Source organism: Gouania willdenowi, chromosome 5 (genome assembly GCF_900634775.1).
Source record: "Gouania willdenowi chromosome 5, fGouWil2.1, whole genome shotgun sequence".
Lineage (NCBI taxonomy): Eukaryota > Metazoa > Chordata > Actinopteri > Blenniiformes > Gobiesocidae > Gouania > Gouania willdenowi.
In genome coordinates, this window is record NC_041048.1 from 28,778,794 (window position 1) to 28,806,616 (window position 27,823).

At 39.2% G+C, this 27,823-nt stretch overlaps 1 protein-coding gene across 6 annotated transcripts in view; it reads right to left on the bottom strand.

The window, feature by feature from the left end:
• plxnb1b (plexin b1b) overlaps positions 1-27,823 on the bottom strand; it is a 231,255-nt gene that overhangs the window by 109,683 nt on the left and 93,749 nt on the right. For all 6 annotated transcript variants that reach the window (XR_003674034.1, XM_028445814.1, XM_028445815.1 and 3 more), the window contains 3 exons: positions 26,837-27,019; positions 5,793-5,921; positions 5,492-5,592 (listed from right to left, as the gene is read on the bottom strand). Coding sequence is in view for 5 of the 6 variants with exons in the window: in XM_028445814.1 (XP_028301615.1) it covers positions 5,492-5,592; positions 5,793-5,921; positions 26,837-27,019 (413 nt within the window). In the remaining variant the exon portion in view is untranslated. The remainder of the gene's footprint in view (positions 1-5,491; positions 5,593-5,792; positions 5,922-26,836; positions 27,020-27,823) is intronic.

The window sequence follows — 27,823 nt, forward strand, 5'->3', positions numbered from 1 at the left end:
TAATAATAAAAATCCTTCTGATTACAATAGGGTTCCTAGCACCGCTGGTACTACGGGCTTGGCCCCCTAATAAAAATCCTTACGATTACAATAGGGTTCCTAGCACCGCGGGCTTGGCCTCCTAATAATCATCGGAACGATTACAATAGGGTTCCTAGCACTGCTGGTCCGAGGAATTACAAGGCGCGCACACGTCACCCTGGGGCGTCAGGCCCCCTCCACTGACCCGCCTTCTGTCCCGCGCAAGCCGGGTCACTCGTCCCCCATGCAGAACGTGAAACGCGTTCCACATGCAATGACATGACATGTGAGAAATCTTACTGCACTTTTTTTATTCTACTATGCATTGTGTTGACAGTTTTCAACTCACACTTCCCAAATGTGCTCAGAAATGCTCTGGACAAGTTTATGATAATTTGTCAGGAAGATGATGAGATTTTATGGAATGCACTTCCAGTGGCAAAGCACCAATCGCCAAAAAATGGAATGTCTCAATTGGAGTAGTTAGAAATGACCAAACCTGCCATGTAGGTTAAGGGTACCAAAACATCAAATTTCAAAACATTTTTGTAATTACTTTTTCAAAATTTACCCTCTAGCGCACCTTGAATTTTTAAATAGCAGCCCCTATTGCATTTGCAGTAGACATCCCAAAATTTACTGACTCTTGAAGCCATATTCCAAAACCCATAGGAAATCTGCTATTTTTGATCACATATTATTTGTAATCATATTTAAGGGCCTCACATTTTAGCCCCTAGCTCCAAGAGGAATAACCATAGAGGCCTGAAACTTGTGCACAACACTAAAGGACGGACTGATGAGAAGTCAATAGGTCTTGAAAGTATTTCCATATCTCACACAGTGTGGGCGTGACAAGCCTTCAACTCTGGTCGAGATCGCCATTTTAACCCCTGAAATAACAGTAAATATGTAATATCTTTGCTGTACATGGTCTTATCAATCTGAAACTTCACACAAATTATCACTTTATGACAACTAACACATACCAAAAAAAAAATAACTGACTGTAGACATAGCGCCACCTACTTGTGAGGATGAGATGTTTTTTTACAAAATGTTTAAAAAATTTAAAAAATCATAGGAATGTCCGGAGGCTTAAACCATCAGCTTTCTATGGCCGACATTACATACTCCGCCACTCTAACTTTTTACAGATATGTTACACATAGCCATTAGTAATATTTCATATCACTGCTTCATGCAGAAAACACACAATTTTACATCCTTATAGCCCAAATTAGTAGCTTACCAACAACGTTGAACGATCCAGATCTGACTAAAAGTTGAATTTCGATTAATATTTTACTAAACATAAGTCCTCTGTGATCACTTCCTGTCTTCTTAAGCACGGCTAAAAAGCATTTAATCTCCTTGTTGGATTGTTATATTAATATGAGGTTTTAAAATGTTGCCATTTAGGTACTTGACCCTAATATAGCAAATTTTGGTCAAAAAATTCCCAGCGGTTATGCTTTTATCTAGGGCTGGGCGGTACCGGTTCATAGCAAATACCAGTACATATTTTTGTTATGATATGAATTTTTTAATATACCGCCGTATCGGTGTATTTGATTACACAACTTTCGGAATGCTCTCACACTCACAGACACGGAGGCACGGTTAGCTTAGCATATCCGCAGTAATACACAAAAAAAGAGGGCAAGGGATTGCAATTTGTAATTCCTATAACACGGAAATAAGTCCTACATCATTAAAATGGAAGGCACTCACATGGGGAGAGGCGACGTTCTGAGTAACCGTGCGTCTCAACTTCCGGATTGAAAGAAAATAAGACATATTTATTAATAAAATTTAATTTTGCAAAATGTAAAATATTACCCTTATGTGGCCGTAGGTAATTTTGGAAGGTCTTAATATGGCAAGATTTAGGACCTTTAAGCCCGTGTTTGTTTGAGGTAATAAATGCAAGAGTCCTTGCATTTATAATTTATAATAATTTATTATTATTATTATTATTATTAATAATAATAATAATAATAATAATAATAATAATAATAATAATAATAATAATAATAATAATAAAATTACAAAAATTTAAATTAACAAATTTAATAGAAAAATTATATACACTACCAATCAAAAGTTTTAGAACACCCTAATCTTTCCAGTTATTTATTGCAGTTCAAGTCGTGCAAGTCCAATGAATAGCTTGAAATGGTAGAAAGGTAAGTACTGAACAGCCAGAGGTTAAAAAAAAAGGTTTGGTTACTAGTGTTGTGGTAGTCGAGACCGGTCTTGGTCTCGAGACCAAATTTTAAGGGTCTCGGTCTCGTCTCGGACTCTGAAGCATTTTGACTTGGTCTTGTCTCGGACTCGGGCTGCCCGGACTCAGGATTTTCTCTCAAGACCGTTCGAGACCAGCACTAATTCCTGCTATTTTTAAACTTTTTTATAATGTGATAATAACACAGAGAAGAACGGGATAAAACAATCCTTTATTCATTCTTTAATCCACCCCGTATAATGACCGCAACCTTCCTTATTGTAACTGAGTGACGTGTGTGACACACTCGTGTGTGCGTGTGTGTGTGTGTGTGTGTGTGTCTGGCTACGGCGTCAGTTTGGACTGCGGAGCGCAAGGGAGATATGAACTAATCACCAGTAAAAATCCCAGTAAAACTCCAGAAAACAATCACCATGAATAAATATTATCTCCCTGGTAAAGACAGTAGCTCTAACAACTGGTAAAAAGATAAACTGGTGATACAGCCTGCGAATGCAATACAGGGAACGCACTTACTCTGCCTCTGGGTCATAGTGCCAGCCGGCTGGTGAAGCCTGTTCTGTTTACCGATGTCCGTGTGTGTTTAATAAGTCTGTGTGTGTCTGTGTGAAAGTCTGCATGTTTATGCCTCTGTCCATCCACTCTTTTCATTATAGCCATGTCTTTTAAGGCTTTTATTACATAGTATCGGCTGTAGTCTGTGCCGCCGCCATCTTGGATTGTGTCGTCACCAGCGCGTCATCACCACAAGTTGCACAAGCCAGAATGACTCAAATAACTGTAAAGAGGTCTTATATTAGTCTATTATCTTTTTAAAGTGGTGTTTTTTTGTGGCTTTAGACTCCAATTACATTTATGTATATAATATGTTCCCCACAACAAAAACAGGTTCACAATATAATTATTTTTTCCACTGTATCCAGAATAATAATAATAATTCTCAACAAGAACTGTTGATTGATTTGTCACATGACTGTTCCAGGGTTTGAGTTTGTTTTATTTAGTTTCACATCTACCTGTAGCTCTATGTTTTTTAGACTGTGTAGGAGGTCATGTCTATGACAGATACCACGGCACACTTCTTGACCACTTTGGTCAGAAACAGTTTCTTCCTTTTTCCCTTTCAAACAGAGACAAAGAAGCTGAGAACAGGAATTTACGACTTATTGTTTTCCCCCCACTGCTCCTTGAAGCACATGGCAGAATATTTTCCCTTTGTGCTCTACTTTTCCCCAAGAATTAACAATGAAACATCCTAAAAGGACACAAATTTTTGATAAAAGTTAGAAAGGTATTTTTCTACACTGTCAATAAAGTATATATTATATACTTATAATCATGACATTAAGTATATCATATTTGGTGCCAGAATAACCGGGAAAATATGATCTCTACTTTCGTCTCGTTTTGGAAGTTATAATCTAACTGGTTTCTGAGTTATATTCATATTTCTTGTCCCAAAATGTTTCTCATTCATTCATCTTTTATCACACATACAGGATAGCCACAACCCACAAAACATCCAAAGCAATCTAATTGGCTCTCAAAAACACGTCGACCAATAGAATCGCTTAGACCGCGATAAAACCAAAGCGCAAAATTAAAATCATTGGATTTTGGTGCTGGCCACTAAGATGCCCACTGCAGTGTTATGTACGTCTTCTTTAATCTTTGATTTTCTTTGTAGCAAAGTGTTTTCTTTCATTAGACCTTTTAAACAAGCTTGCGCGTCCCAGAGATAAAACCTCCTGTTCCAACTGAAGATGCTGAACCAAGAACCAAGAACCTAGCCTGAAGGAGTTGAACCAACACAAGAACCTAGCTTGAAGGAGCTGAAAACTGAACAACAAGAACAAAGCCTGCACACGCTGAACAAAGGCCAGACAGGCCTAACACAGGTCAGAACCAGTGGAAACCTGATGAGTGAATGAGCTGTGAAACCCGCTGAACAAGGAACAGAACCGACCAGCCTAACACAGGCCAGAACCAGGTGCAGGAAAAGACCCTTTCGGACACACTCCAGCGGTCCAGAGCCACGCTTTGCTGCTTCAGACTCCTCTCGCCAGTCCGCTCTGCCACAAGAGAAGGACCACCAACCACGGACCCATCAGAACCGAGGCACTCTGGACCTCAAATTCTAATCGGGCCTAAATAATTGCAGCCACATGGTTCACACTGATCTTATCAAAGCTCACACACACACACACACACACACACACACACACACACACACACACACACACACACACACACACCCACACGCACACACACACACACACACACACACACACACACACACACACACACACTGAAATCATGCTACTTCTCTTTCCTTCCTTCTTTTTTTTTTTCTCTACTAAGCTTTTACCTTTAAAGTGTAAATACATTTATCCTTAGTTTAGTGAGCGTAGTACTCTTTCAGCTTTATTGTGTTAGTAGGTTTTAACTTGTTTTGATTAATAAATGTTTATACTTTGAGAAGTTGTCTGTGGTTTATGAAAATATTACAATCATAAGGTTTGTTATATGGAGAGTAGATAGTCTTGACAAAAGTTCACAACCCTGGATGACAAGGTATTAATAACTAATTAAGTGATCTGAAACACTTTAACTCGATTTCAGATGGCACCTCTTGGCAAATTACTGTAATATTAATAATTAATATTATATTTCTTATCACTCCTTGTCCAAGCTCATCCTCCTACAACTGATTACAACTTGTTTGTCGTTTTATTTCAGAAAGTTTCACTTTTAGTTACATCTGGAAACCTTTGTAATTGAATATCCTAGTTACATTACAGCAACCAAATTAAACTATATCAACTAAGTGAATTAATAAAAATGGCCTGTGTAAAGGCTTTTTCAAACTAAAAAATTATCTTGTGAAATCTGTGACCTGTTGACCTGCACAACTCAAAGAATCAGAATCGAGAATCATTATTTCTTGGCAGAAATACTATTGATATTTCTGTATTATTTTTGCCACTAAACAAATTCCTTGTACATGCCAATATACATGTTATAAACTTTCTGAATCTGATTTAGAGATTATTTTATCATGTTTTTTGTGTGCTCTTACAGCAATTCAGTGCAATCAGGCAGTCCAATTATAACTTGGCTTCTATATACACACACAGTATATACTTTTATTATTATTTTTTATTGGAAAACTGACCTAGTAATGTTTAATAAGAACAAAGTCACTGGTAGAAAAAATCTCACCTTCCCTCCAGGATGCACCAGCCACAATAGGGGTCATGAGCCTGTAGACAGGAGTGACAGTCTGTGTGCTGTTGGCACTCAGCCACTGGCCTCTTCTGCAGCTGGAATTAAAACAGTTTTTAATTTATTTAAACCATCCACACTAAGCTGTTAAAGTCATGGTCCAAAATAATAGGTGGACCATGTTTCTCAGCACGATAATGTAAATTGAAATATGGTCAGAATGCATTATGAAAATGGGAGAATAAGGGTAGAATCACAGCCAAAAGGATTTGGCTGGGTGTCGTGGGTTTGTGTTCACCATGTTATGCGTCATTAGGAAGAGATGCTCCTCTTTCGAGTCCAGGATGAGGTCAGAGCTGATAGCCGCATTGTGTTGTATGGGGATAACAGAGTACTCCTCCACTTCTCCATTTGGACCCAGGAACACCTAATCAAATGCATATATTAAAGTCACTGGGATTAAATTGGATTAATTTGAAATGGGTATCTTGTTAGTGACTCAGATGTTGGTCTGCCCCACATCTGTATTTTATTTAAATACCTTGTTAACCAGAGGTTTTTAATAGGTAACTGAAAGATTGGTTACTGCACCTGAGTGTGATGGGCAGCAACACCACTAGTATATGTGATAGACTTGAAACAAATGTGTGTTTAGTCCATCTTCAAGATTGATTTGATTTCACTTTCAGAGAGAGAGAGAGAGAGAGAGAGAGATACCTTATTCTGTAAATACAGAAACCTCTATTTAAGCATTTGTGAATATTTAACTCTACTCTTTCTTGTCTTGGTGGGTTTTCTTTTCCGTTTTTTTGATTCTCTTTTACTTTTCAGAAGAGCGTGAGGGGTCTATTCGGGTAAGGTTGTTTATGAAGGTGTTAAATTTAGATAGGGAAGGTGTGCTGTTTGTTCCTGCGGCTAGTTTCACCGAAGGGGTTCTGGGAAGGTTTGAAAGCATTGTCACTGGGATTAAGCCAAAACTGTTAAAATGAAATTAATGTTATTAGCCAGGACAATTTGATGGCTTGTTCATTAAACATGGTTATCTGGAATGTTAAAGGTTTGAACCATCCTGTGAAGAGAAAGAAGGCTCTTACACATGTAACCCATGTGAACGAGAGGCCAACTTCCTGCCATGGTTTTATTGTGACGAGCCCGCGCTACACCTTTAAAGTCCCTGGCTCCTCCCCCTTCACTCTTGTTTGCTCCACTGAATGCTGTGATGGTTGCTCTCACTCTGGCGTCTGCATGGTCGGCTTACTGATTGAAAATCAGCACTGAAACAAAACCTCCATAAGAAATACCTGGATGAACATCTTCTTCTATAACCTAGACATCTCTCCACTCACCGGTGAGTCGTTTCACCTTGTACTTCAATGTGTTTCACTAAGTATTTTGCGGATTTGTGGTGTACCAGACTCCATTGAAATTCCTGCAAAATTAAGCCAACATTAGCTGCGGAACACACATGGTCAGTTTGACCATTTGCACTTTTATTTAAGTAATCCTTTTATTTTCTAATTTATAATCAAAGCCGAATTGTTAAATGGACAGTATTATAGTAAGATAATACTTCGCTTTTTGTAGTTTTGATTGATTTTGACCATTTCTGTTACTTTTTGAAAGAAATGACCATTCGGCTATGTGGTTTTGAATAGGCTTTGACCTACAAAATGAAATGATCTGTTGTGCTACAACAATGATTTATTTGAAGAATCTATTTAAAACATGCATGTTTAATTTATATGATATGACTTAGCTTTACAGCTAATGATGTTGATTTAAAAGTGCACTTTATTCCCTTTGATCTCTGAATATATAGAATGAAGCTTCAATTTGATTTACCTTGATAAGAATTTTTCTGCTATGATTTATAGCATTTATTTATAACTGTTTATTTATTTAACAATGACAAATTGTTTAAATGTGCTAAGGTGAATGTATTTTCTGTTTTAAAATATACTTAAGTTAATTCCTTTTTGACTGATTGTTGTTGGCCTTGTTTTATAGGTCAGGTTTTTATGTTAGTCCTGGATCACCTACCACTCTCGACCACTAGATGGCGAGCCACCACCCAACCGCACCATTGCTGCATCGCGGTAGGAATATTTGATCTTTTTGTTTCCTCGGACACTCGAACCTAATACTTGGATTATACCCTGGGGACCTTTTTCTGTTTTGTATTTTTTTCCCCCCAATGCGAAAGAACTTTGCGAAACCCTTCGCTTTCCAACTTAGTGAAATCGAACAAACTGAACTCACCAAAGGAAATGAACCTTGAACTGAACTTTGACTACAAGTTTTGAAAGAAGAAAATATTGTCTTTGTTTTGTAATTGTATTTTGTTTGTTTGTTTATTGCCTATACCTGATTATTAATAACAACTAAATAATATATATCAATATAAATTGACTCCAAATATCTTTACTATATATAATATCTTTAATATACATATACTAAAACGAAATCCTTGTGTCTGTGTCCAATTATTCACACACCTTGGCTCTACAGCCGAACCTATTTCTGTTGACCTTTTTCCCAGTCAGTTCCTGAGCCCTAGTGTGTTATTTATTTGTTACACACACTTGAAAAGTCTAAATGCTGGAATTGCATTTATTCAGGAAACTCATCTTGACTCTCTGATAATGCTTGCTTAAAAAGTGGATGAGGTGGCCAGCTTTTTCATTCGACTTTTCAAGGCAAGGGATGTGGCAATATTGATCAGCAAGCAAATATCTTTTGATCCACATATTATTATTACCACTCCCAATGGTCGCTATTGTCATAGTCACTGGTAAACTCTTCAACTTTAAAGTGGTTCTAGCTAATATACATGCCCCAAATATTTGATGACCCACAACGTTTTCCTCAGGTGTTTGGAAAACTTCCTTGCTTGGACTCACATCTACTCATCAAGGGGGAGGCGGTTAACTTATGTATGGATGCTGGAATGGACAGATCGTCTGTCAGGTCGGGGTATACATCAAAAACTGCATCCTATATTTTCGAATTTTGGCATTTCAGATATTTGGCGTTTTTACACCCTCGAGACCGACAATATTCCTTTTTTTGGCATCCCCACCATAGTTACAGCAGAACTTATTTTTTATTGATAATAAACTGACTTCAGACATGCTGCTGTGCAAATACCAACCCATAGTTTTTTCTGACCATGCTCCTCTTCTACTTAAACTACAGCTACCTGATGTTGCAGATCCTAGGCGGCATTGGAGGTTTAACTCTCTTTTTACTGCCCGATGATGACTTTATAACTTTTATGTCAGACCACATATCTATGTTTTTAGGAATCACTATGACCCCAGATATTTCAATTTCAACAGTATGGGAGGCTCTTAAAGCATATATAAGGGGGCAGGTGATATCATATGTCTCTAACAAGAAAAAAGTTTGCAGGTCAAAACAAGCGGAGCTAGAACAACAAATAGCTGACATAGATCAGAGGAATTCACAAACCTCTCATGAACTATATAAGGAACGCCCTAAACTTAGTGCAGAGCACAACTTACTTCCATCTCGTGTCGTAGAAAATCTGCTACTTAAAAATAGGAGCAATATTCATGAACATGGGGACATGGCTGGAGAGTGGGATCAATTCCCAAAATTGGGAAGTAATTACTGATCAGCAAGGAATAAATGATGTTTTCCAATACTATTATAATAATTTGTACACCTCTGAGAACTCTGGTAACCCTTATCTTCTGATAATTTCTTTCACAGATTTAGAAATCCCAGTTTTGTTTTCTGACAAGGTTGCGGCCTTGGATGCACCATTATCACAGCAGGAGGTCATGGCGGCGATTAAATCATTACACCTGGTCCAAATGGTCTGCCTAGTGAGTTTTATGCATCTTTTTCTGGAAAATTACCTTCCATCCTAACAGTAACGTGCCGTGACCACTAGGGTAGGGTAGGCACGTTGCAAATCGAGACCACAAATAACAATTTTGTATGTTTCTCCTGGCAAGTGTTAATTCGATTCAAATCAATTTTGTTTGTATAAAGCAATTTCCAACAAAGTCATCTCAATGCGCTTATCAAAATATAAAATTCATAAGAAAGAAAAAAAACCCAACAAGGTCCACATGAACACGCATTTATCCATCTAAAAAAATCAACATTATAAACACCATTAAAGAAACATAGACAATTATTTAATATAGCCTCCATACTCTCCCAACAAGGACACTTTCAAATGTACTGTAGGCTATTGGAAATGGAAAAATAAATAATTTATAATTCTATTATAATTAAAACAAATAATCAAAATATCAATTCACCCTTGGGTAGGCACTGCCTACCTTGCCTACCCTGATGGTACGTCACTGCATCCTAACTACCGTATACTCAGATTTATTTTATTTATTTATTCAGTTTATTTCCGACATGGTTACATTCACTTTTTTTTTTTTTTTTTTACATTTTTTTGTACATGCCGAAAAAGGAGACGAGAGAAGCAGTTTGCTTATCCGGGTCCCGTCCCCTGTTTTACCATCGCAGATTTACATGGGTTTACATGTCTCTCTGGTCAAAACATTCTTGATTTCTTCTGAACGTCCATCTGTAGTCAGTGTTGTCCTCTCTATCTTTGTTTTTGTTGGCCTTGTTCCCTGCCAGACGTTGTTAGCATTCCTCCAGTTCAAGAATAGTTCCTCTTTCGAAGGTGTTTGGAAGGTTCTTCCCTTTTCATCCACAATGTCACCTTGTTTTGTCTCTACATCAAGGGTAATCCAGCTGTTGTTAGTTCTATTGGCAGTGTTGTATTTTCCACTGTCTGATGATGGGATCAGATCCAACTTGTATAAACACATCACCACATCCCAGTTCACAAGCAAAGTAGTATTTTAATGTAATATATCTTAGTTCATAAGCGTGTTTCTAACTGCTGTTGTTAGTTTTATTGGCAGTGTTGTATTTTCCACTGTTAGATTTAACTTGTATAAACACATTATTATATCTTAGTTCATAAGCAAGGTAGTAATTTCATTGTATATAAAAAAAATCGTGTTTCTAACTGCACATATGACAATAAACACTTTGAATTTAAATTTAATGTAATCCTTAATCACCCCACCACCTAGCAATTAAAATGAATAAATGACAGACCTTTTTTACTCTTGGTTTCCACATTTAATTCGGTCTCCGTAAAATAATCACAGTCTGAGTTTTGTTTCCAGTGTTTATATAGATCTGGGTCCATATCCATGATTACCATCAGTAATGTTGTTGTTTAGGTGGATCCTTCGTATTTTCCCAGGTTGTCCATCGTTTTGATGAGAACTGGTTTTCCGTCCTCTTCTTCCAGGATGTAAATCCTGCAGTTTTTTGACCACGTCTTCAAAATCTTTCCTTCTTTTTTTATTTGGCGTGCTTTCCATGCAATGCTTGCATTTTGTTTCGTCAGGTTTTCATTGATGTACACCTTCGTTCCCTTGAGTTTGTTTCCTTGCTTGATTATTTCTCCTTTGAATTTTATATTCATGAAGGTTATTTTTACAGCTCTGGTATCATTTCTCTTTGGCAGGAGATGGCAGGAGTTGATGTTGTCAGGGTTCAGGACAATGTCCTTCGACTTCAGGTAGTCAATGACCTGTTGTTCAATCGATTTTGTTTCTTCGTCACTCCTGGGTTTTATCTTTAGGCCTGTGATGATGACATCTTTCTCTCTTTCCTTTTGTTCCAGCTGTTCAACCCTCGCGTTCAACAATTTTATCTCTTCAGCATTTCTTTCATTCTTTTCTTTCAGTACCTTTGTTTCGCTTTGTAGTCTTTCCAGTGAATTTTCCAGCGTCTTTTCCAACGACTTTATCTCGGCAGATAGGTTTTGTAGACCCTCGCGTATCATCTCCTTGACCTCTTCCAAACCCGAATTGGGTTCTGAAGGGCCTCCCTGCGGTTTTTTCACCATTTTCCTTCAGTCTTGGGCCCAGTTTTTCAGGCTGTTCAGGCTGTTCAGCTGTAGCCAGCTGTAGCCAAGGTCGTGTTATCGGAGCAAACGAAAACACGTCTGCTCTCACCAAAGACCAGAGAATATTGATTCTCTTAAGATGTGTTCTCTCCCTGCTACTTTAAATCAAGCCTGTAAAACACTACTTTTGAAAAAAGACAAAATCCCTTTAGAATGTGCATCATATAGGCCAATTTCTCTCTTGCACAGTGACTATAAAATCTTGGCCAAAATCTTAGTCCGCCGTTTGGAAGGGGTGTTGCCCAGAATTATATCTCCTGATCAGACGGGCTTTGTCAAAAATAGGCAATCTTTTTTCAGTGTTAGACGCTTACTTAATATCATATACACCCCTGCCAGTCTGACTTCGAGTGCCTTCTCTGCATGGACGTGGAGAAGGCTTTTGATAGAGTGGAGTTGGACTATCTTCTTGAGACTCTCTAAAGATTTGGATTTGTATTAAATTGATGTATGCTTACCCCTCAGCTATGGTACTCACTACTGATAGATAATCAAAACCATTTAAATTACAGCGTGGAACCCGCCAGGGTTGCCCCCTGAGCCCCCTACCTGTTCATATTAGCCATTGAGCCCTTTGCCATAACTGTGAGAAATAACAATTCAGGGTATTTCTAGATTCGGTACCGAAGATAAATTATCCCTTTATGCTGATGACCTATTGCTTTTTGTGTCTGTGGCAGATACAACTACTCCCTCTATTTTGGAACTTTTTTCTAAATTTGGGGAAATTTCCTGGTATAAATTGAATTTGCACAAGAGCAAACTATTTCCACTTAGCATGCCTGATGCCGCCCTGCGATGGACTGGCGCCCTGTCCAGGGTGTACCCCCGCCCAGCACCCAATGAGAGCCGGAAATTGGCACCGGCAGACCCCCGCGACCCTGTTAAATGGGAATTAGCGGGTTTGAAGATGGATGGATGCCTGATGCCATTTTCACAACTATTAAGGTTCCCTTTAGGATTGCAGGAGATAATTTTACTCATCTTGGCATTAAGATGACCAAAAAATTTGCTGATCTCCTTAAGAACAACTTCAATAAATTATTCCATCAACTTTGACAAGATCAAGCTAGGTGGTCACCCCTCCCACTCTCACTGATTGGAAAAGTTAATGTAATCAAAATGTCGGTGCTTCCAAGATATTTATACCTGTTCCAATGGCTTATTTCAAGAAACTAGATTCTGCTAACTCCTTTTACATCTGGAGCGGCAAAGAGCCACGCTTGCGTTAAGACCATCTACAAAAGTCTAAACAGAATTGTGGTTTGGCTCTTCCCAACTTCCAACATAATTATTGGGAAAATAATTTGTGCTGCCTCTCTTATTGGGTGCAACACAACTCTCACAATTGTGGACTCCTTTGGGGTGAGATGAAAAGATTATTGAGTGGCATTTTATCACAATCAGCTCTCATCGGAGCTTCAATCCCTTTTTCTTTAAACTTAAAAATAACCAACCCTGTCGTTCAGAATTCGGTCAAAATCTACAGTGTATTTAGTATTATTATTATATAAGTATTTAGTCAGCCACCGATTGTGCAAGTTATCCCACTTAAAAAGATGAGAGAGGCCTGTAACTTTCATCATAGGTATACTTCAACTATGAGAGACAAAATGAGAAGAAAAAAAATCCAGGAAATCAAATTGTAGGATTTTTAATGAATTTATTTGCAACTTGTGGTGGAACATAAGTATTTGGTCAATAACAAAAGTTAATCTCAATACTTTGTAATGTACTCTTTGTTGGCAAAGACAGAGATCAAACGTTTTCTGTAAGTCTTCATAAGGTTTTCACACACTGTTGCTGGTATTTTGGCCCATTCCTCCATACAGATCTCCTCTAGAGCAGTGATGCTTTGGGGCTGTCGCTGGGCAACACGGACTTTCAATTTCCTCTAAAGATTTTCTATGGAGTTGAGATCGAGAGACTGGCTAGGCCACTCCAGGACATTAAAATGCTACTTACGAAGCCACTCCTTCGTTGCCCGGGCGGTGTGTTTGGGATCATTATTTTGCTGAAAGACCCAGCCACGTTTCATCTTCAATGCCCTTACTGATGGAAGGAGGTTTTCACTCAAAATCTCACAATACATGGCCCCATTTATTCTTTCCTTTACACGGATCAGTCGTCCTGGTCCCTTTGCAGAGAAACATCCCCAAAGCATAATGTTACCAGCCCCATGCTTTAGAGTAGGTATGGTGTTCTTTCTCCTCCAAACACGAGTTGAGTTTTTACCAAAAATTTCTATTTTGGTTTCATCTGACCATATGACATTCGCCCAATCCTCTTCTGGATCATCCAAATGCTCTCTAGCAAACTTCAAACGGGCCCGGACATGTACTGGCTTAAGCAGGAGGACACGTCTGGCACTGCAGGATTTGAATCCCTGGCAGCATAATGTGTTACTGATGGTAGCCTTTGTTACTTTGGTCCCAGCTTTCTGCAGGTCATTCACTAGGTTCCCCCGTGTGGTTCTGCAATTTTGCCTACCGTTCTTGTGATCATTTTGACCCCACGAGGTGAGATCTTGCATGAAGCCCCAGATCGAAGGAGATTATCAGTGGTCTTGTATGTCTTCCATTTTCTAATAATTGCTCCCACAGTTGATTTCTTCACACCAAGCTGCATACCTATTGCAGATTCAGTCTTCCCAGTCTGGTGCAGGTCTACAATTTTGTTTCTGGTGTCCTTTGACAGCTCTTTGGTCTTGACCAATGTGGAGTTTGGAGTGTGACTGTTTGAGGTTCTGGACAGGTGTCTTTTATACTGATAACGAGTTCAAACAGGTGCCATTAATACAGGTAACGAGTGGAGGACAGAGGAGTCTCTTAAAGAAGAAGTTACAGGTCTGTAAGAGCCAGAAATCTTGCTTGTTTGTAGGTGACCAACTACTTATTTTACTGAGAGATTTACCAATGAATTCATTAAAAATCCTACAATGTGATTTTCTGGATTTTTTTTTCTCATTTTGTCTCCCATAGTTGAGGTTTACCTATGATGGAAATTACAGGCCTCTCTCATCTTTTTAAGTGGGAGTACTTGCACAATTGGTGGCTGACTAAATACTTTTTTGCCCCACTGTATGTGACTGGGGGTGTAGAGGCGAGCTGTATGCGACAGCTCTAGCCTTTATAATTTGTTTGTTCCTTGTATGGTAATATATGGGGTTCGAGTCACATGGTGGTGGTAAAGTTAGCTGTTCACCTGTCATTTTGTTTGTTTGAATGGAGAGAAGGTGAAAGGAGAAAGTCCTAGCTTTTGCTGACCGCTTTTGCTTGTCACCTCAGTCTTTGCTTGTCGCACATAGAATCACTGTCCTCCATGTAAATAGCCTACTTAATTTTTACTAACAACAATAAATCTTCACCCAATCCTCTTCTGGATCATCCAAATGCTCTCTAGCAAACTTCAGACAAGTACTGGCACAATTGTTGCTGATAGAGGTGGGCATAGATTAATTTTTTTAATCTAGATTAATCTCACTGTAATCTTCAAATTAATCTAGATTAAAATGGGTAATTTTAATTCTCCCAAAGGCATGCGGAATATGTGTGCAACCCAAATAATGACTAAAAGGAAGTCTTTGAGAACGGGTTTATTAGACCAGGGGCTCATCTCCTGTTTCCAAAATGCATCACAAACTGATTGAGAAAGCAGTTCTATTATAATAAATGATGATGAAAATAAATCATGTTCAATAAGAAGAACTTGTGCTTACTAACTGTTTATTCTGTTTAACATTAATTTTGAACTGAACATAATAGGTCATGATGAAGTGATTACAGTCACTAGATTTGTGTCCATCAGCTGACTGAAAGACATCTTCTGCCTCCATTTATCTGTTCACTACAGTGTGTTGGATTCATGTTAATGTGTATTTAAAGACATTTCAATTTATTGAAAAAATTGCGGGGGGGAATATTAAAAAATGTCTAATTATTTTTATTATTATTATTATTATTATTTATTTATTTTTTTTAAATGTCTAATTAACCAAAACTTTCGCGACCCCCCCTGCAGTACCTCCGCGGACCCCCTAGGGGTCGCGGACCCCCTGTTGAAGACCCCTGGATTAAGTAATTCAATTAAATAATGTAATTTAAATTCACATGACGTATCTTACCTAAAGCGAAGGAGTGAAGTTCCCAGCTGGCATCGATGAGGTGTACAGTAACGCCGAGGTAGTTATCGTTGTTGACAGATGTCCAATGATCCCCCGTGACTGCTACCCACCTCGCCTCGACAATCTTCGCATCCTTTGCGGCTTTCTTTGCGGCGTACTGGTCATCTATTCTCCTCATAATAGTTCGCCTCGCAGGTAGCTTGTAAGATGGGTCACCTGTGGCAGCCTGGAGAACGAGCTCGAGCCCATCATCTTCAACCACGCTGATGGGCCGGCAGCTAGTGGCAATCCACTGAGCGAGGAGATTCGTTAGCTTGGCTGATAGAGCTGTGCTGATGGGCTTGCCTCGGTTGCACTCAAACATAGTAGTTTGACGACGACTCTTCCCTTGCGCTCTATCAGCGCTTGACCCGGCATTAGCTAAGGGATGCTTTGCATTTAGGTGGTACTTTAGACTGGTAGAACTCCTACAATAAACTAATTCGGCATTGCACAAGGTGCAAACAACCTTTGACTTGTCGAAGTTTCCATTGGGAAGCGTTTTAAAAATAAATTTTCCCTGAAGCAAACCCGGTGGCTTCATAGCTGCATCCATGTTAGCATGTCACGTTGGATGTGGTAATTTACACAGGTTCGAAGACTCGTTATCCTCCCCTACAGTGCAATTCGGCTCCGTGCTGTATACATCCGCGGTGAAAGACATCATAGCTTGCGTAGTATAGACCCAGCTCCCAACTTTGAGAATAGATTAACGGCGATATTTTTTTTATCGCCCGATAAGAGGCTCGCGTTAACGCAGCAAGTTAACGCCGATAACGGCGCGCCATCAGTTGCTGACTAAATACTTTTTTGCCCCACTGTATGTGCAGTTCAGGAAACACTTCAACCTTGAAACTATGTCTATTGTTATGGCAATTTTTATATTCATCATCATATCGTCAAATGTGTGTTCATGTGTACAATTTGTCATGTTTTAATACATGATGACTCCATTACTCTTTGCACTTTTGAACAGCTGAATCATGTTAGATTAAACAGTACAGATCGGATTGTACTCAGTGCAACACAGAGTCTCTGCTGAAGGCCAAACTCACATGCAGATATACACGCACACACACACTATCAAGCATAGATAAGAGTGGTGCCCAATCTTCCTCATAATATACACGTCTTCATCATCCCAACGTTTTCCACTGTTGGGCATCTGACCCCCTCTTTCTCCTCACCTCAGGGTGGAACTTTTTCTGTTATCTGTATAAAAGCTTAAGCTGTGAAACTGTTAGTGAGAGTTAGTCTTGCCTTTTTGCTCTGCCACAAGCCTTTTGCCTTTCATTCTTTCAGGATGGAAGCTTCTTTTTTACTCCTTTTTATTTAATTTTATAATAAATCTTTTTTATAAAATCATCAATGCCTCGACTGGACTCCATCATTCAACCAGAGCAATAAATCATGTCTCCAAATGAGGTCAACCGCAAATTTGCCGTGACACTATCCAACCCAATAGCATTAAATTTTTCCCCCTTCACTACATGATGCTACATTTAATGTTTGGCAGAGAAGGGGTACAAAAAGTTTCAACGATTTGTTTATTGGAGATAAGTTTGCCTCTTTTCAACAACTTAGTTAAATTATTACAAGTTCTATTCCAGGGTTCCCTGACAAACCTTCCAATGAAGTAATTGATCAGCTGATGTCTTTCAATCCACTTAAGAAAAAGGCAATATCGCTTATGCTACAACTGGTAGCTCAGTTGGAATCTACCTCAGGCGTAGCTATCAAACAATCTTGGGAGCAGGACCTACAGAAGAATATCTGAGGTTTTGAAAGGGATACATTCATCTTCAATGTGTGCAAGACACTCTCTGATCTAATTTAAAATAGTACATCGGACACACCTTTCTAAAACCAAATTGGCAAAGATGTATTCTCAAATTGATCCAACTTGTAATAGAAAATGGCAGAAGCCACTTTGGTTCTAATGTTTTGGCTCAGTCCAAAAATTCAGGAACACTGGGTTGGTGTTTGCGATGCGCTTTCTGCTGTGCTTGGATCAAATATAACTCCAGATCCTTTTATGTTGCTTTTCGGGGGTCACTTCGGGGAGGTTACCGATCGAGGAATGCAAACAAATTGTCTTTTCAACCTTTTTAGCTCGAAGTTTAATTCTTTTGAAATGGAAAGATGATGCTCCTCCAGCAGTGGCACACTGGATTAAGGATGTGATATCTACTCTTAATTTGGAAAAATTAAGATGTGTGAATTTCCCTGCGCAGTTGAGTGTTCCTAGAAGACAATGTCAGATGCTCTCCCTGCACTTGAGAAGATGGGGGTGAAGGTGAGCGTGGATGAGAGGGAGAGGCTGGAAACGGAGCTGTCCCAGCGCAGATGGAGCACTGCTGGAGTGAAAGCACGGCGCGGTCCCGCGACACTTTCATATGCAGGAATTGAGTCATTCTTCAGCACAAAGGAGTGAGCAGCTTCATCTTCTCATTTGTTTCTTCGCAGAGTTCATTTGATATTTATGATATTTATAATTAAAGTAAGCATTTTGTTTTCCCGCAGAGGATCGGTCACCACCCTCCATCCAGGATACATCAGGGACTGGGTTTCTCAGGTTTGATAACGGTCTGATCTAGTCTTGTTTTCAATTGTTAATGTTCTTTATGTTCTGAGATTAAAAATGGGTGAATACTTTATCTGTACTGAATCTTTGCTGTGTGAATCAATACAGGGTTAAGATGAATAAAAAAAAAAAAAAAACAACTCTTCCTCACCCTCCGCCGGCGGTCTCTTTTTTTTTCCTCCAAGCTCGGGTCCTCTACCATAGGCCTGGGAGCTTGAGGGTTCTGCGCAGTATCTTTGCTGTTCCTAGAACTGCACTTTTCTGGATGGAGATGTCTGATGTATTTCCTGGGATCTGCTGGAGCCACTCCTCCAGTTTGGGGGTCACTGCCGCGAGTGCCCCAATGACCACGGGCACCACTGATGCCTTCACCCTCCGGGTTTTCTCCAACTCTTCTCTGAGCCCCTGGTATTTCTCTAGTTTCTCGTGTTCCTTTTTCCTGATGTTGAAGTCGCTTGGTATTGCTATGTCGATCACAACGGCTTTCCTCTGCTCTTTGTCCACCACCACAAGCACAGTCTACACCTGGGGTCATGTCTGGTGTGATAGATCTGCGCATCTATTGCTCTGGTGCTCAAGGCCTGCTCCTGTGCAGCCATGATGAGTGCCTCTGTGCTGTCCTTTAGTCCAGCTCTGTCTCACCATTGGTAGGATTTCTTGATATCCGCCACTTCAGTTATGTTTCGGTGGTACATCCCGTGTAGGGGCTTGTCCTCCCATGACAGAACCTCCTGCACCTCATCTTCTGTTCCCCATTGTCTGAGACATTCACTGAGCACGTCATCTGTTGGATCCTTGTCCCTGATGTACTTATGGATCTTGGATGTTTCATCCTGGATAGTGGCTCTCACACTCACTAGTCCTCGGCCTCCTTCCTTCCGGCTAGCGTACAGTCTCAGAGTGCTGGATTTGGGGTGGAATCCTCCGTGCATGGTTAGGAGCTTTCGCGTCTTGACATCTGTGGTCTGTATCTCATCCTTTGGCCAGCTTATTATTCCTGCAGGATATCTGATTACTGGCAGGGCGTAGCTGTTTATTGCCCGGGACTTGTTCTTGCCATTGAGCTGGCTTCTTAGGACCTGCCGTACTCGTTGGAGGTATTTGGCCGTAGCCGCTTTCCTTGTCACCTCTTCGAGGTTGCCATTTGCTTGTGGGATTCCGAGGTACTTGTAACTGTCCTCAATGTCTGCTATTGTTCCTTCTGGGAGTGAGACCCCTTCTGTGTGGACTACCTTCCCTCTCTTAGTCACCATCCGACCACACTTCTCTAGTCCGAATGACATCCCAATGTCTGCACTGTATATCCGGGTGGTATGGATCAGTGAGTCGATGTCTCGCTCATTCTTAGCGTACAGTTTGATGTCATCCATGTAGAGGAGGTGACTGATGGTGGCCCCATTCCTGAGTCGGTATCCAAAGCCAGTCTTGTTGATTATTTGGCTGAGGGGGTTCAGACCTATGCAGAACAGCGGTGGGGACAGGGCGTCTCTTTAAAATATGCCACATTTGATGGAGACTTGTGCAAGTGGCTTGCCATTGGCTTCAAGGGTGGTTTTCCACAGCCTCGAGTTTGCAATGAAGGCTCTTAAAGTCCTGTTGATGTTGTATAGCTCCAGGCATTCAATGATCCAAGTATGTGGCATTGAGTCGTAGGCCTTCTTGTAATCAATCCAGGCAGTGCTCAGGTTAGTATGTCGGGTTCTGCAGTCTCGAGGAACTGTTCTGTCTACCAGGAGCTGGTGTTTGGCACCTCTGGTATCTTTACCGATTCCCTTCTGAGTTGTGCTCATGTATTGATTCATGTGCTCGCTTATATTAGCCGCTATGGTGCCGGACATGAGCTTCCACGTTGTGGAGAGGCAGGTTATTGGGCGATAGTTGGATGGGACTGTACCCTTTGAGGGATCCTTCAGGATCAGGATTGTGCGCCCTTCGGTTAACCATTCAGGGTGATTCCCATCTCTCAGCAGCAGGTTCATTTGTGCTGCCAAGCGCTCATGGAGTGCCTTGAGTTTCTTAAGCCAGTAGGCGTGTATCATGTCAGGGCCTGGTGCTGTCCAGTTTTTCATACCTGAGGCTCTTTCTTGGACGTCTGCCACTGTGATGGTAACTGGATTCTGTTCAGGGAGGTTGCTGTGGTCCTCTCTCAGAGCCAACAGCCACTGTCCATCACTGTTGTGTGCTGCCTCCTTCTCCCATATGCCTTTCCAGTACTGTTCGGTTTCCAGCCTTGGTGGGTCTGCTCTGTTATTGTTACCCTGTCCATTATTTTTTTTTTTACCCTAGACAAATAATTAACAACAAATAAATAACAAGTAAGTTACTAATTTACAGTAGATTAACATCTCTATTTGGTGATATATAAGCTCTTCAATACTAAGAGGCATAGCTTAATGTTATGTTAAAATGTCTTTCAGTTCGCAGAATGTCTCTTGAAAAAGGAAGATGCAAGTTTTCCTTCCATGAAAGAGGTGATAAACAGACAGGCTGGAAATTGTTGTTAATCTTCTCCTGGAAACTGGTAGGAGCTATTTTGGTATTTCATAGACTTGTCCATAAAAATCCTGTAAAAATGTGTTTACCTAAATATTGTGACAATTTGATTCATGACATTATCACACATGTTCTTTAACAGATAACCTGACAGACAAATGTCACTTTTGTGCAGAACAAGAAAATGATACAGATGTGAACAGGGTAACTTAAGCAGTTCAGTAACCGTGATATCTAAATCTGAAATTGAATAGTTTTTTCATAAAGGGAATTGTCTTTAATGCTTATGTTAGATTCTTCTGGTGTACCTAGGGCTATTGTTTTAGTTATACTTTCGTTCCACTTCAAATATTTGTGAATTGATTACAAAAATAACAATAACAATGTACAGCTTCTTGAAAGACATCTTTTTTAAAACCTAGATTCTATGTCTTTCAGATTCAGTGTGATGTTTGTTCGCGGTGGTTCCACCAAATGTGTGTTCAAGGCCCACCAGCAAAACAGGATTTCATTTGTCCTGCTTGTTAAAGTCCTTAGATGGATATAAACTATGTAGAGTGGTTATTGTTAAACGGTTGGACCAGAATTTTGTTGTTTGTTATCTTTGTCCTTTATCTTCAGCTGTACTGTATATACTTTTTGCCTAAAAACAAATTGTGGTTGAGTTATTTATATAAATCATTGGTAAAATAAGTATTTTAAGAGGCATTGTTGTTTTAACTGTATCACATTAAATTTGTATTACCTCTTTTCTGCAAGATGTATCTTTTTTATATGAATACTTATATATTTCATTGTTTTTTAAGTTGAGCATTTCATAAAACAATTCTTGCAAAAAAAAAAAAAAAAGCAGGCTGAAATAATTTGTATCCCCATATAACTTTACCTGCGTTTGATGAAACTAGTCCCAATTCCCAGTTTTGTTATGCATGATCAGAAATGTCTAGAAAATAAACCAGATGATGTTAGTACATCACCTGAGGATTATAGAGGAGGATACATTTTCTGGCAGGCACAGTGTTGCAGGCTGAAATCATTTGTATCCCCCTGATAACATGTACTGGTCGACAGACCTGAATCGCCATTTGTCTGTGTTCAGAATTTCTGAATTAAAATAAGATACCCTCTAGAAAGGAAAGTAAGTTACAGCAACAGCTATTGTTGGCAGTACTGCAGTAAGTTCATTAGAGCCTATAATTTGAGTCAAAAAGGTGTTAAAAAACGCTCAGTGGTGTTGGTTTTACTGTACCAGAAGTTGGACAGATTGATCATAAAGATTGAATTACAGCATGTTTGAATCTAATACCCAGAGAGTATTTAGCCAACGTTTAGTTAGCAGGCTGATCGCCTAGCAATATTACACTTTAATAGAAAAAGGAGAAGAATATGACATTGTCAAGAATTCCTTTCATTAGAAGATGTTTTTACATTTAAAAAACAAATGATCAGTTATTGTAGTTAATTAAATATGACATTTACTGCTGATATAAAGCAATAGAAATTGTGTTCAAAATTATTGAGTCATTATGTATCAATTAGGGGTTTACTGTGTCTGCTTTATTTGATTTATTAAGTGTATGTATATTAGTTGTTTAATGTGCATTAAGTTCAATACTTAAATTTTGTCTTTTTAGTGTTAATCTTACTGTCTGGGGATCATATCTGTTTTGTCTCTACAAACATGGTTTTGCTGTTAGATTAAGTTGAAATTAGATGTTCTTAAACTGTTTGTCCTTGTCTCTGAAAATGATAGCTAATAAGTTCTCCTGAATATATTTCATGAATAAAATTATTGAGCTATTGGACATTTAATTATAGTATGTTAAAAAAAAATTAATCATGAATAATAATCCATATTTTCACAATCAAAGCATCGTTGTAACAATCCACATTAGTTTTATTAATAAGCTACACTGATATCTGAAGATGGAATTGTAGCTCCGCCCTTCCGAATACATGCAAACAGTCACAGCAGGAGGTACACTTTCTATTAGGGGTAACTACTTTGGCACACCACCGGCCCCAATTAAGCTCTGGCAAAACCAAACATTCAGTTAATAAATAAATCAAATAAACAAAGTTGGTCTGGATTAGACCAAATTAACTTTAACTACATCAAAGTAATTCAAATTAGGCCAAATTAAACCATATTAGATATTTACATCATGGAGTGTGTATATCACTAGAGTCAGTAGCCTAAAATGTGCAGGAGTGAAGATAATGTGACTGTTGTAGGGTGTAAACAAAGCTAAAACCTAATCTAACCCAACATATCTAAGTCAAACTTCAGTGTGGTGTGTACATGTGTGGAGGCCAGAGCAGACAGTGAATGAAAGGCTGCGTCCGGATAGTCCCCCCATCTACTTTCCTATCCACTGTTCCTTCACCCCCAGAAGTGTTTAAGTGGTGGCCATGATAAAGAACGTACAAGTTCTCTTTAAGCTCAGGAAAAGAGGCTAAATGCTTTCTTTTTACCTCCTTTAGCCTACGAAACACTGATGCATCCTTTACCAAAGGAGACGAGATAATGCTGACCCACAATTCGTTGTTGCGACAACATTTAAACAGACTTGCACACCCGAGCGCTCATGGAAGCTCACGATGACCGACAAGCGACGGAGTCGGAGATCATGTAAGTTACCAATGCAATAATACACTTTGAAAAACTTTAAATAATCTAAAACCCATATCTTATGATAGGTAAGCCATATTTTCAGATTATAACTGACATAAAACAGAGCACTAAGTTGTTCATAAAAAAAGGGATCAGTTTAGCCACATGTTTTATTCACCATAATTTATATTTCTGAGTGGAAGGTGAGTGTGAGCAACCATTCGCAATGTGTTTGTTCCTCTTGGTCTGGTAGCCTCTATTCCTTTGATTTACATTCAAACCGTGTGATTTTTTAGATTATATCAGGGACATTTTTTTAGTTTTTTAACCACGGCAGATGTCACTAACCTTCGCGGCCATCAGATTATTACGTCACCTAGAGAAAGTGTGTCTGATTGTCAAAACAAACATGATGGTCGTTTCCTAACTCCTCTCCTAACACCTTTCCTTAACCCCGTGACATCATCCACGGTGTTAAGTAAGAGTGGATGGAAAGGAGGGACTATTCGGAAGCAGCCAAAGAGTCTGGGAGCTTAAGTAACTTCAACACACTGGGCCCAGGTGTGTGACATTACTCAATCAGCAGGCTGGAACACTCAGCAATCTGCACATGATGCCATGGGCATGTCCGTTTACCTCATGATCAAGTGAATTTCTAACACTCATGTCATAATGCTCATTTGCAATGTGTGTGCATTTAAATTTTGCCTATTTATTGCCTTTACCTTGAACTATTTTCTTAATCTTTTTGTATTTACTTCCTTAAATTCTTACTTCTATTTCATTTGCCTTTTAATGTGTATATATTTTAGAGAGTATTGTTGGGATTCATTCTTTTGAATTCTTTATTTTATGAATTTACAATATGCTGTTGTAATGAAGACATTTCACTTTAGGATTTAAAAAGCATTATCCATTTATCAGTCAATTGACGCCTCCAGCCGGAATCCTGTATGCACTGTGAGTACAATTTTTTTTAAGGTGTGTTTTAAAACAGAAACCAAAACTCAACCTCCGTTACCAGTATATTTTGTGAATGCTTTTAGCAACTATTTCTCAATAGAGACATAGTGACAAGTGTGTAGACTTTATCTTGTGTTAGTGGAATTTTTTCTGGTGTTTTATAGACTCTGACATAAATGCAAGTATCACTGTAGTTCAGGCCCGTCGCTATCACCCAGCACAAGCATTGTCCCCACCAACTTGACAGTTTCTTTTTTTGTTTTTTTTTTAAATAGGATATTACTGTATTTTTTGTCTGCATTTATTATTATCATAAAAAAATATAAAGAAACAATAGTGTTTGTGTGTGATCTTTTTTTGTTGATGTAACTGTACACAGCAACAGCCGAGTCAAAAAGGAAGTGACGTCAATTTATTTAGCGCGTATGTTTGAAATTATCTACTTACCGGCGTATATTCCATCTAACAGACAACTACAAGCCAAAAATATGAACTTCTACACAGCGGTGATGCTAGTGAACATTTATTCAAACTGTATGAAGACGCACAGAAAAAGGCTTTGACGCACTTTGGGACCTCAACTCCTCCAGGTACGGATGCTGATCTGATCCAGTGACAGGTACTGACCCTTGTTAACGCAAGGCCCAGCTGATTGAGTTAGCTTTTGAAAAGGAGCTCATTCTAGTTTACCTCTGAGTGGAAGGAAATGCTGATGAGGAGGTGCAATGCATAGAAACACGGCATTAACTGGAGAGAGGACAAGCGCGCATGGTGCTGTGATGGACTGGCACTATTGTATCAGTCTATCTGTCTCAGGTTAGCCTGGAGAACTTGGTTTGATTGGTTTTTGTTCTCCTTCAAATTCCACGAATTAAAACATGTGCAAACGTCACTTCACGCGCTGATAAGGGGTACAAACCCCAGGGAATCAGGACTGAGCATGTTCAGCGAGTAACAATGTGCTCACAATCCATTTAGCGCATATCCCTCTGATGAATATGTAATGTCGGCGGACCACATAAGGGGAGCAAAAAAATGGGAGAGGGAATGCAAATAAATTAATGCTGTGGATGCAATGCAATTCATCAAATCTAGAACTGTTTGTGGTGACTATTTATGCGCCGGAAAATAGCACGACTCAGGCAGGTACAAACTCACAGCTTTATACGCAAAGATCATAGCTGCATTGAATGGTGACACAATACACAGCGAAAATGAAAAACGCTCCAGTTAACCTTTCTAGTATAAGAAATTAATTCGAGTAAAACAATTATAGTCAATATTAACAGTCACTGAAAGAATATGCAGAGTAAAGTGTGTGTGTGGGGGAGAAAAACAGCTGAGGCAGCCCGTGTGGAATCCGGTGTGTCACACTGCGGTGCAGAGAGGAGGCCGTGCATGGAGATCCATAAATATCGCACCTTTCCTCGTCATGTTTTGACCGCCAAACTCTCGTGTTGCATTGATGGCAAGGAACGTCAGGCCAGAATTAAATGACCAGCTACGTAATTTATGCAACAATGGCACATGGTTCCCATCTGAGCACTACTGAGGAGCTCAGACCTGCTGGATGATGCTCAGTAGATCATCTTCAAGTGCTACAGACTATTTTTTTCGGTTGCTGCAGCAACTCAGATCAATGACTTCAACAGATGTATAGAATGGTTTCTGTCCAAAGCTGCCTTTCCATGGAGTGATATAAGCAAGTTACAGGAACTGATGAAGCAGCTACATTCAATACGTTTTAATAATAGGTTTTAAAGTTTATTAAACAGCAGTTTTCTTTGTTTATTTTGTTTTCTACATTATTGAATGTTTGTGCAACAGACAGAAGTACACCTGCCTCCAATATAACTTCTTCAAATGTCATTTTGGATTCATTTCTCAATGAAAGAGTGCTGTGGTATCTGCCCTCTTTATTGTCCTGTGCCACAAGCCTGATAGCAGCTGGGAAAATAGGGCGGCCTCAACCACGTCAACACGTGCACCAATTTTCACCGCAATCTTAGTGAATTCCCTTTAGCAGGTGAGGAAACAGCGCAATCAAAGGATTTTACTATCCTTTATTTCAGATCTTAGTGAATCCCCTGAAGTCTTACTGCATCTTAACCTGCTGTACATTGTTACAGTATTTACACTCCAAGAAAGCTCTGCCAAGCATGACCCTTAGGTGACTAAGATGGGGCACATTAATTGTTGGAAAGAGTACTGTGGGCACATCGCAGATGCTTGAAATGAGACAACAATGAAAGCAATTCTGATAACTGCTAAAAATACTCTGACTTTTGGTGCATACTCAGCAGGTCCACAACAACCATCATCAGATTTACTGATGATGATTTACTTCAAGCCTGAAGGCTTGAAGTAAATCTGAAGTGCATAAAGCAGTCAACACACTTCAACCACATTTTCCAAGTATAGTCTGAAAATAAAAAAAATTACTAAAGCTGTCAAGCATGTAAGTAAGATCTGACCGATCCTTGCAAAAAAAAACCTGACTGAGCATGTGTGGCAACTTGTTGAATCATGCCATTTATTTTTACCTTGTGCAGGTTTCCTTTGGAGTCTCCCAGAAAGGCAATGGTATGTCCTGCCTTCACGCTCACAGCCACAGCTGTAAGACGGGCTGACGGACTGTCAAATATGGTTTCCACTTTTACAGGTAGACGGCTAGCCATTGGGCTAGGGGTATGGTCTGACCCACAGGGATAGGTCTCTAGGGTATTCTGGTTAGACAGAGAAAAAAATTAGTACAGATACATCTAAGTTCATAGTAGAAGTTGATTTCCACTGAATAGCCTGATTTATAACTATTTGATTCATTCTTTGGAAGCTGAAGCTTGTTTTTACATTTGTTCTTTTAAATTAGTATAAAAGAATGGAAATACGTTTTAATCAATTCACATCTGCATTAAGGGGTACATAGCTTTTAAAAGATTAGGAAGTTTGTAGCCGCAAAACAGTGGTTATAAATCAGCAATCTTACAGCAAGGAGAAGCAATAAACGTTAAAACAATAAACATTGCTTGTGGAAGACCACTAGTTTTTGATGGAATGCATGTTGTTGACCAATGTTCTCATGAACAAACCTGAACATAAACAAAAAACTATTTAAGGACTAGCTCTGCAGTGCTCCTCCCTGCTCCATAGAGCAATTTGAGTATAAGGTTATTTGTTGATCATTCTAGAAAAATAATATTGTTTAAAGTAGCAGTATTTGGAAAAATAAATGATAAAAATGTGATATTTCAGTATGTAGGTCCTCCTGAATGGCCAATGGTCATCATATATATATATATATATATATATATATATATATATACATATATATATATATTACACCTACATACTGATATATCAAATGTTAAGTGAAAAAATGTATCATTTAGAGACAACAGGTTAAAATGGTTCAAAATGCATGAACTCTAGTCCTAATTAAGCACACTGCTTTTGTACAGCACTATAATTAAGGCTTAGGTTCCTTGGGTTACTAGTGACACTTATTTAACTAAGGTATGTTCAAAGCTATA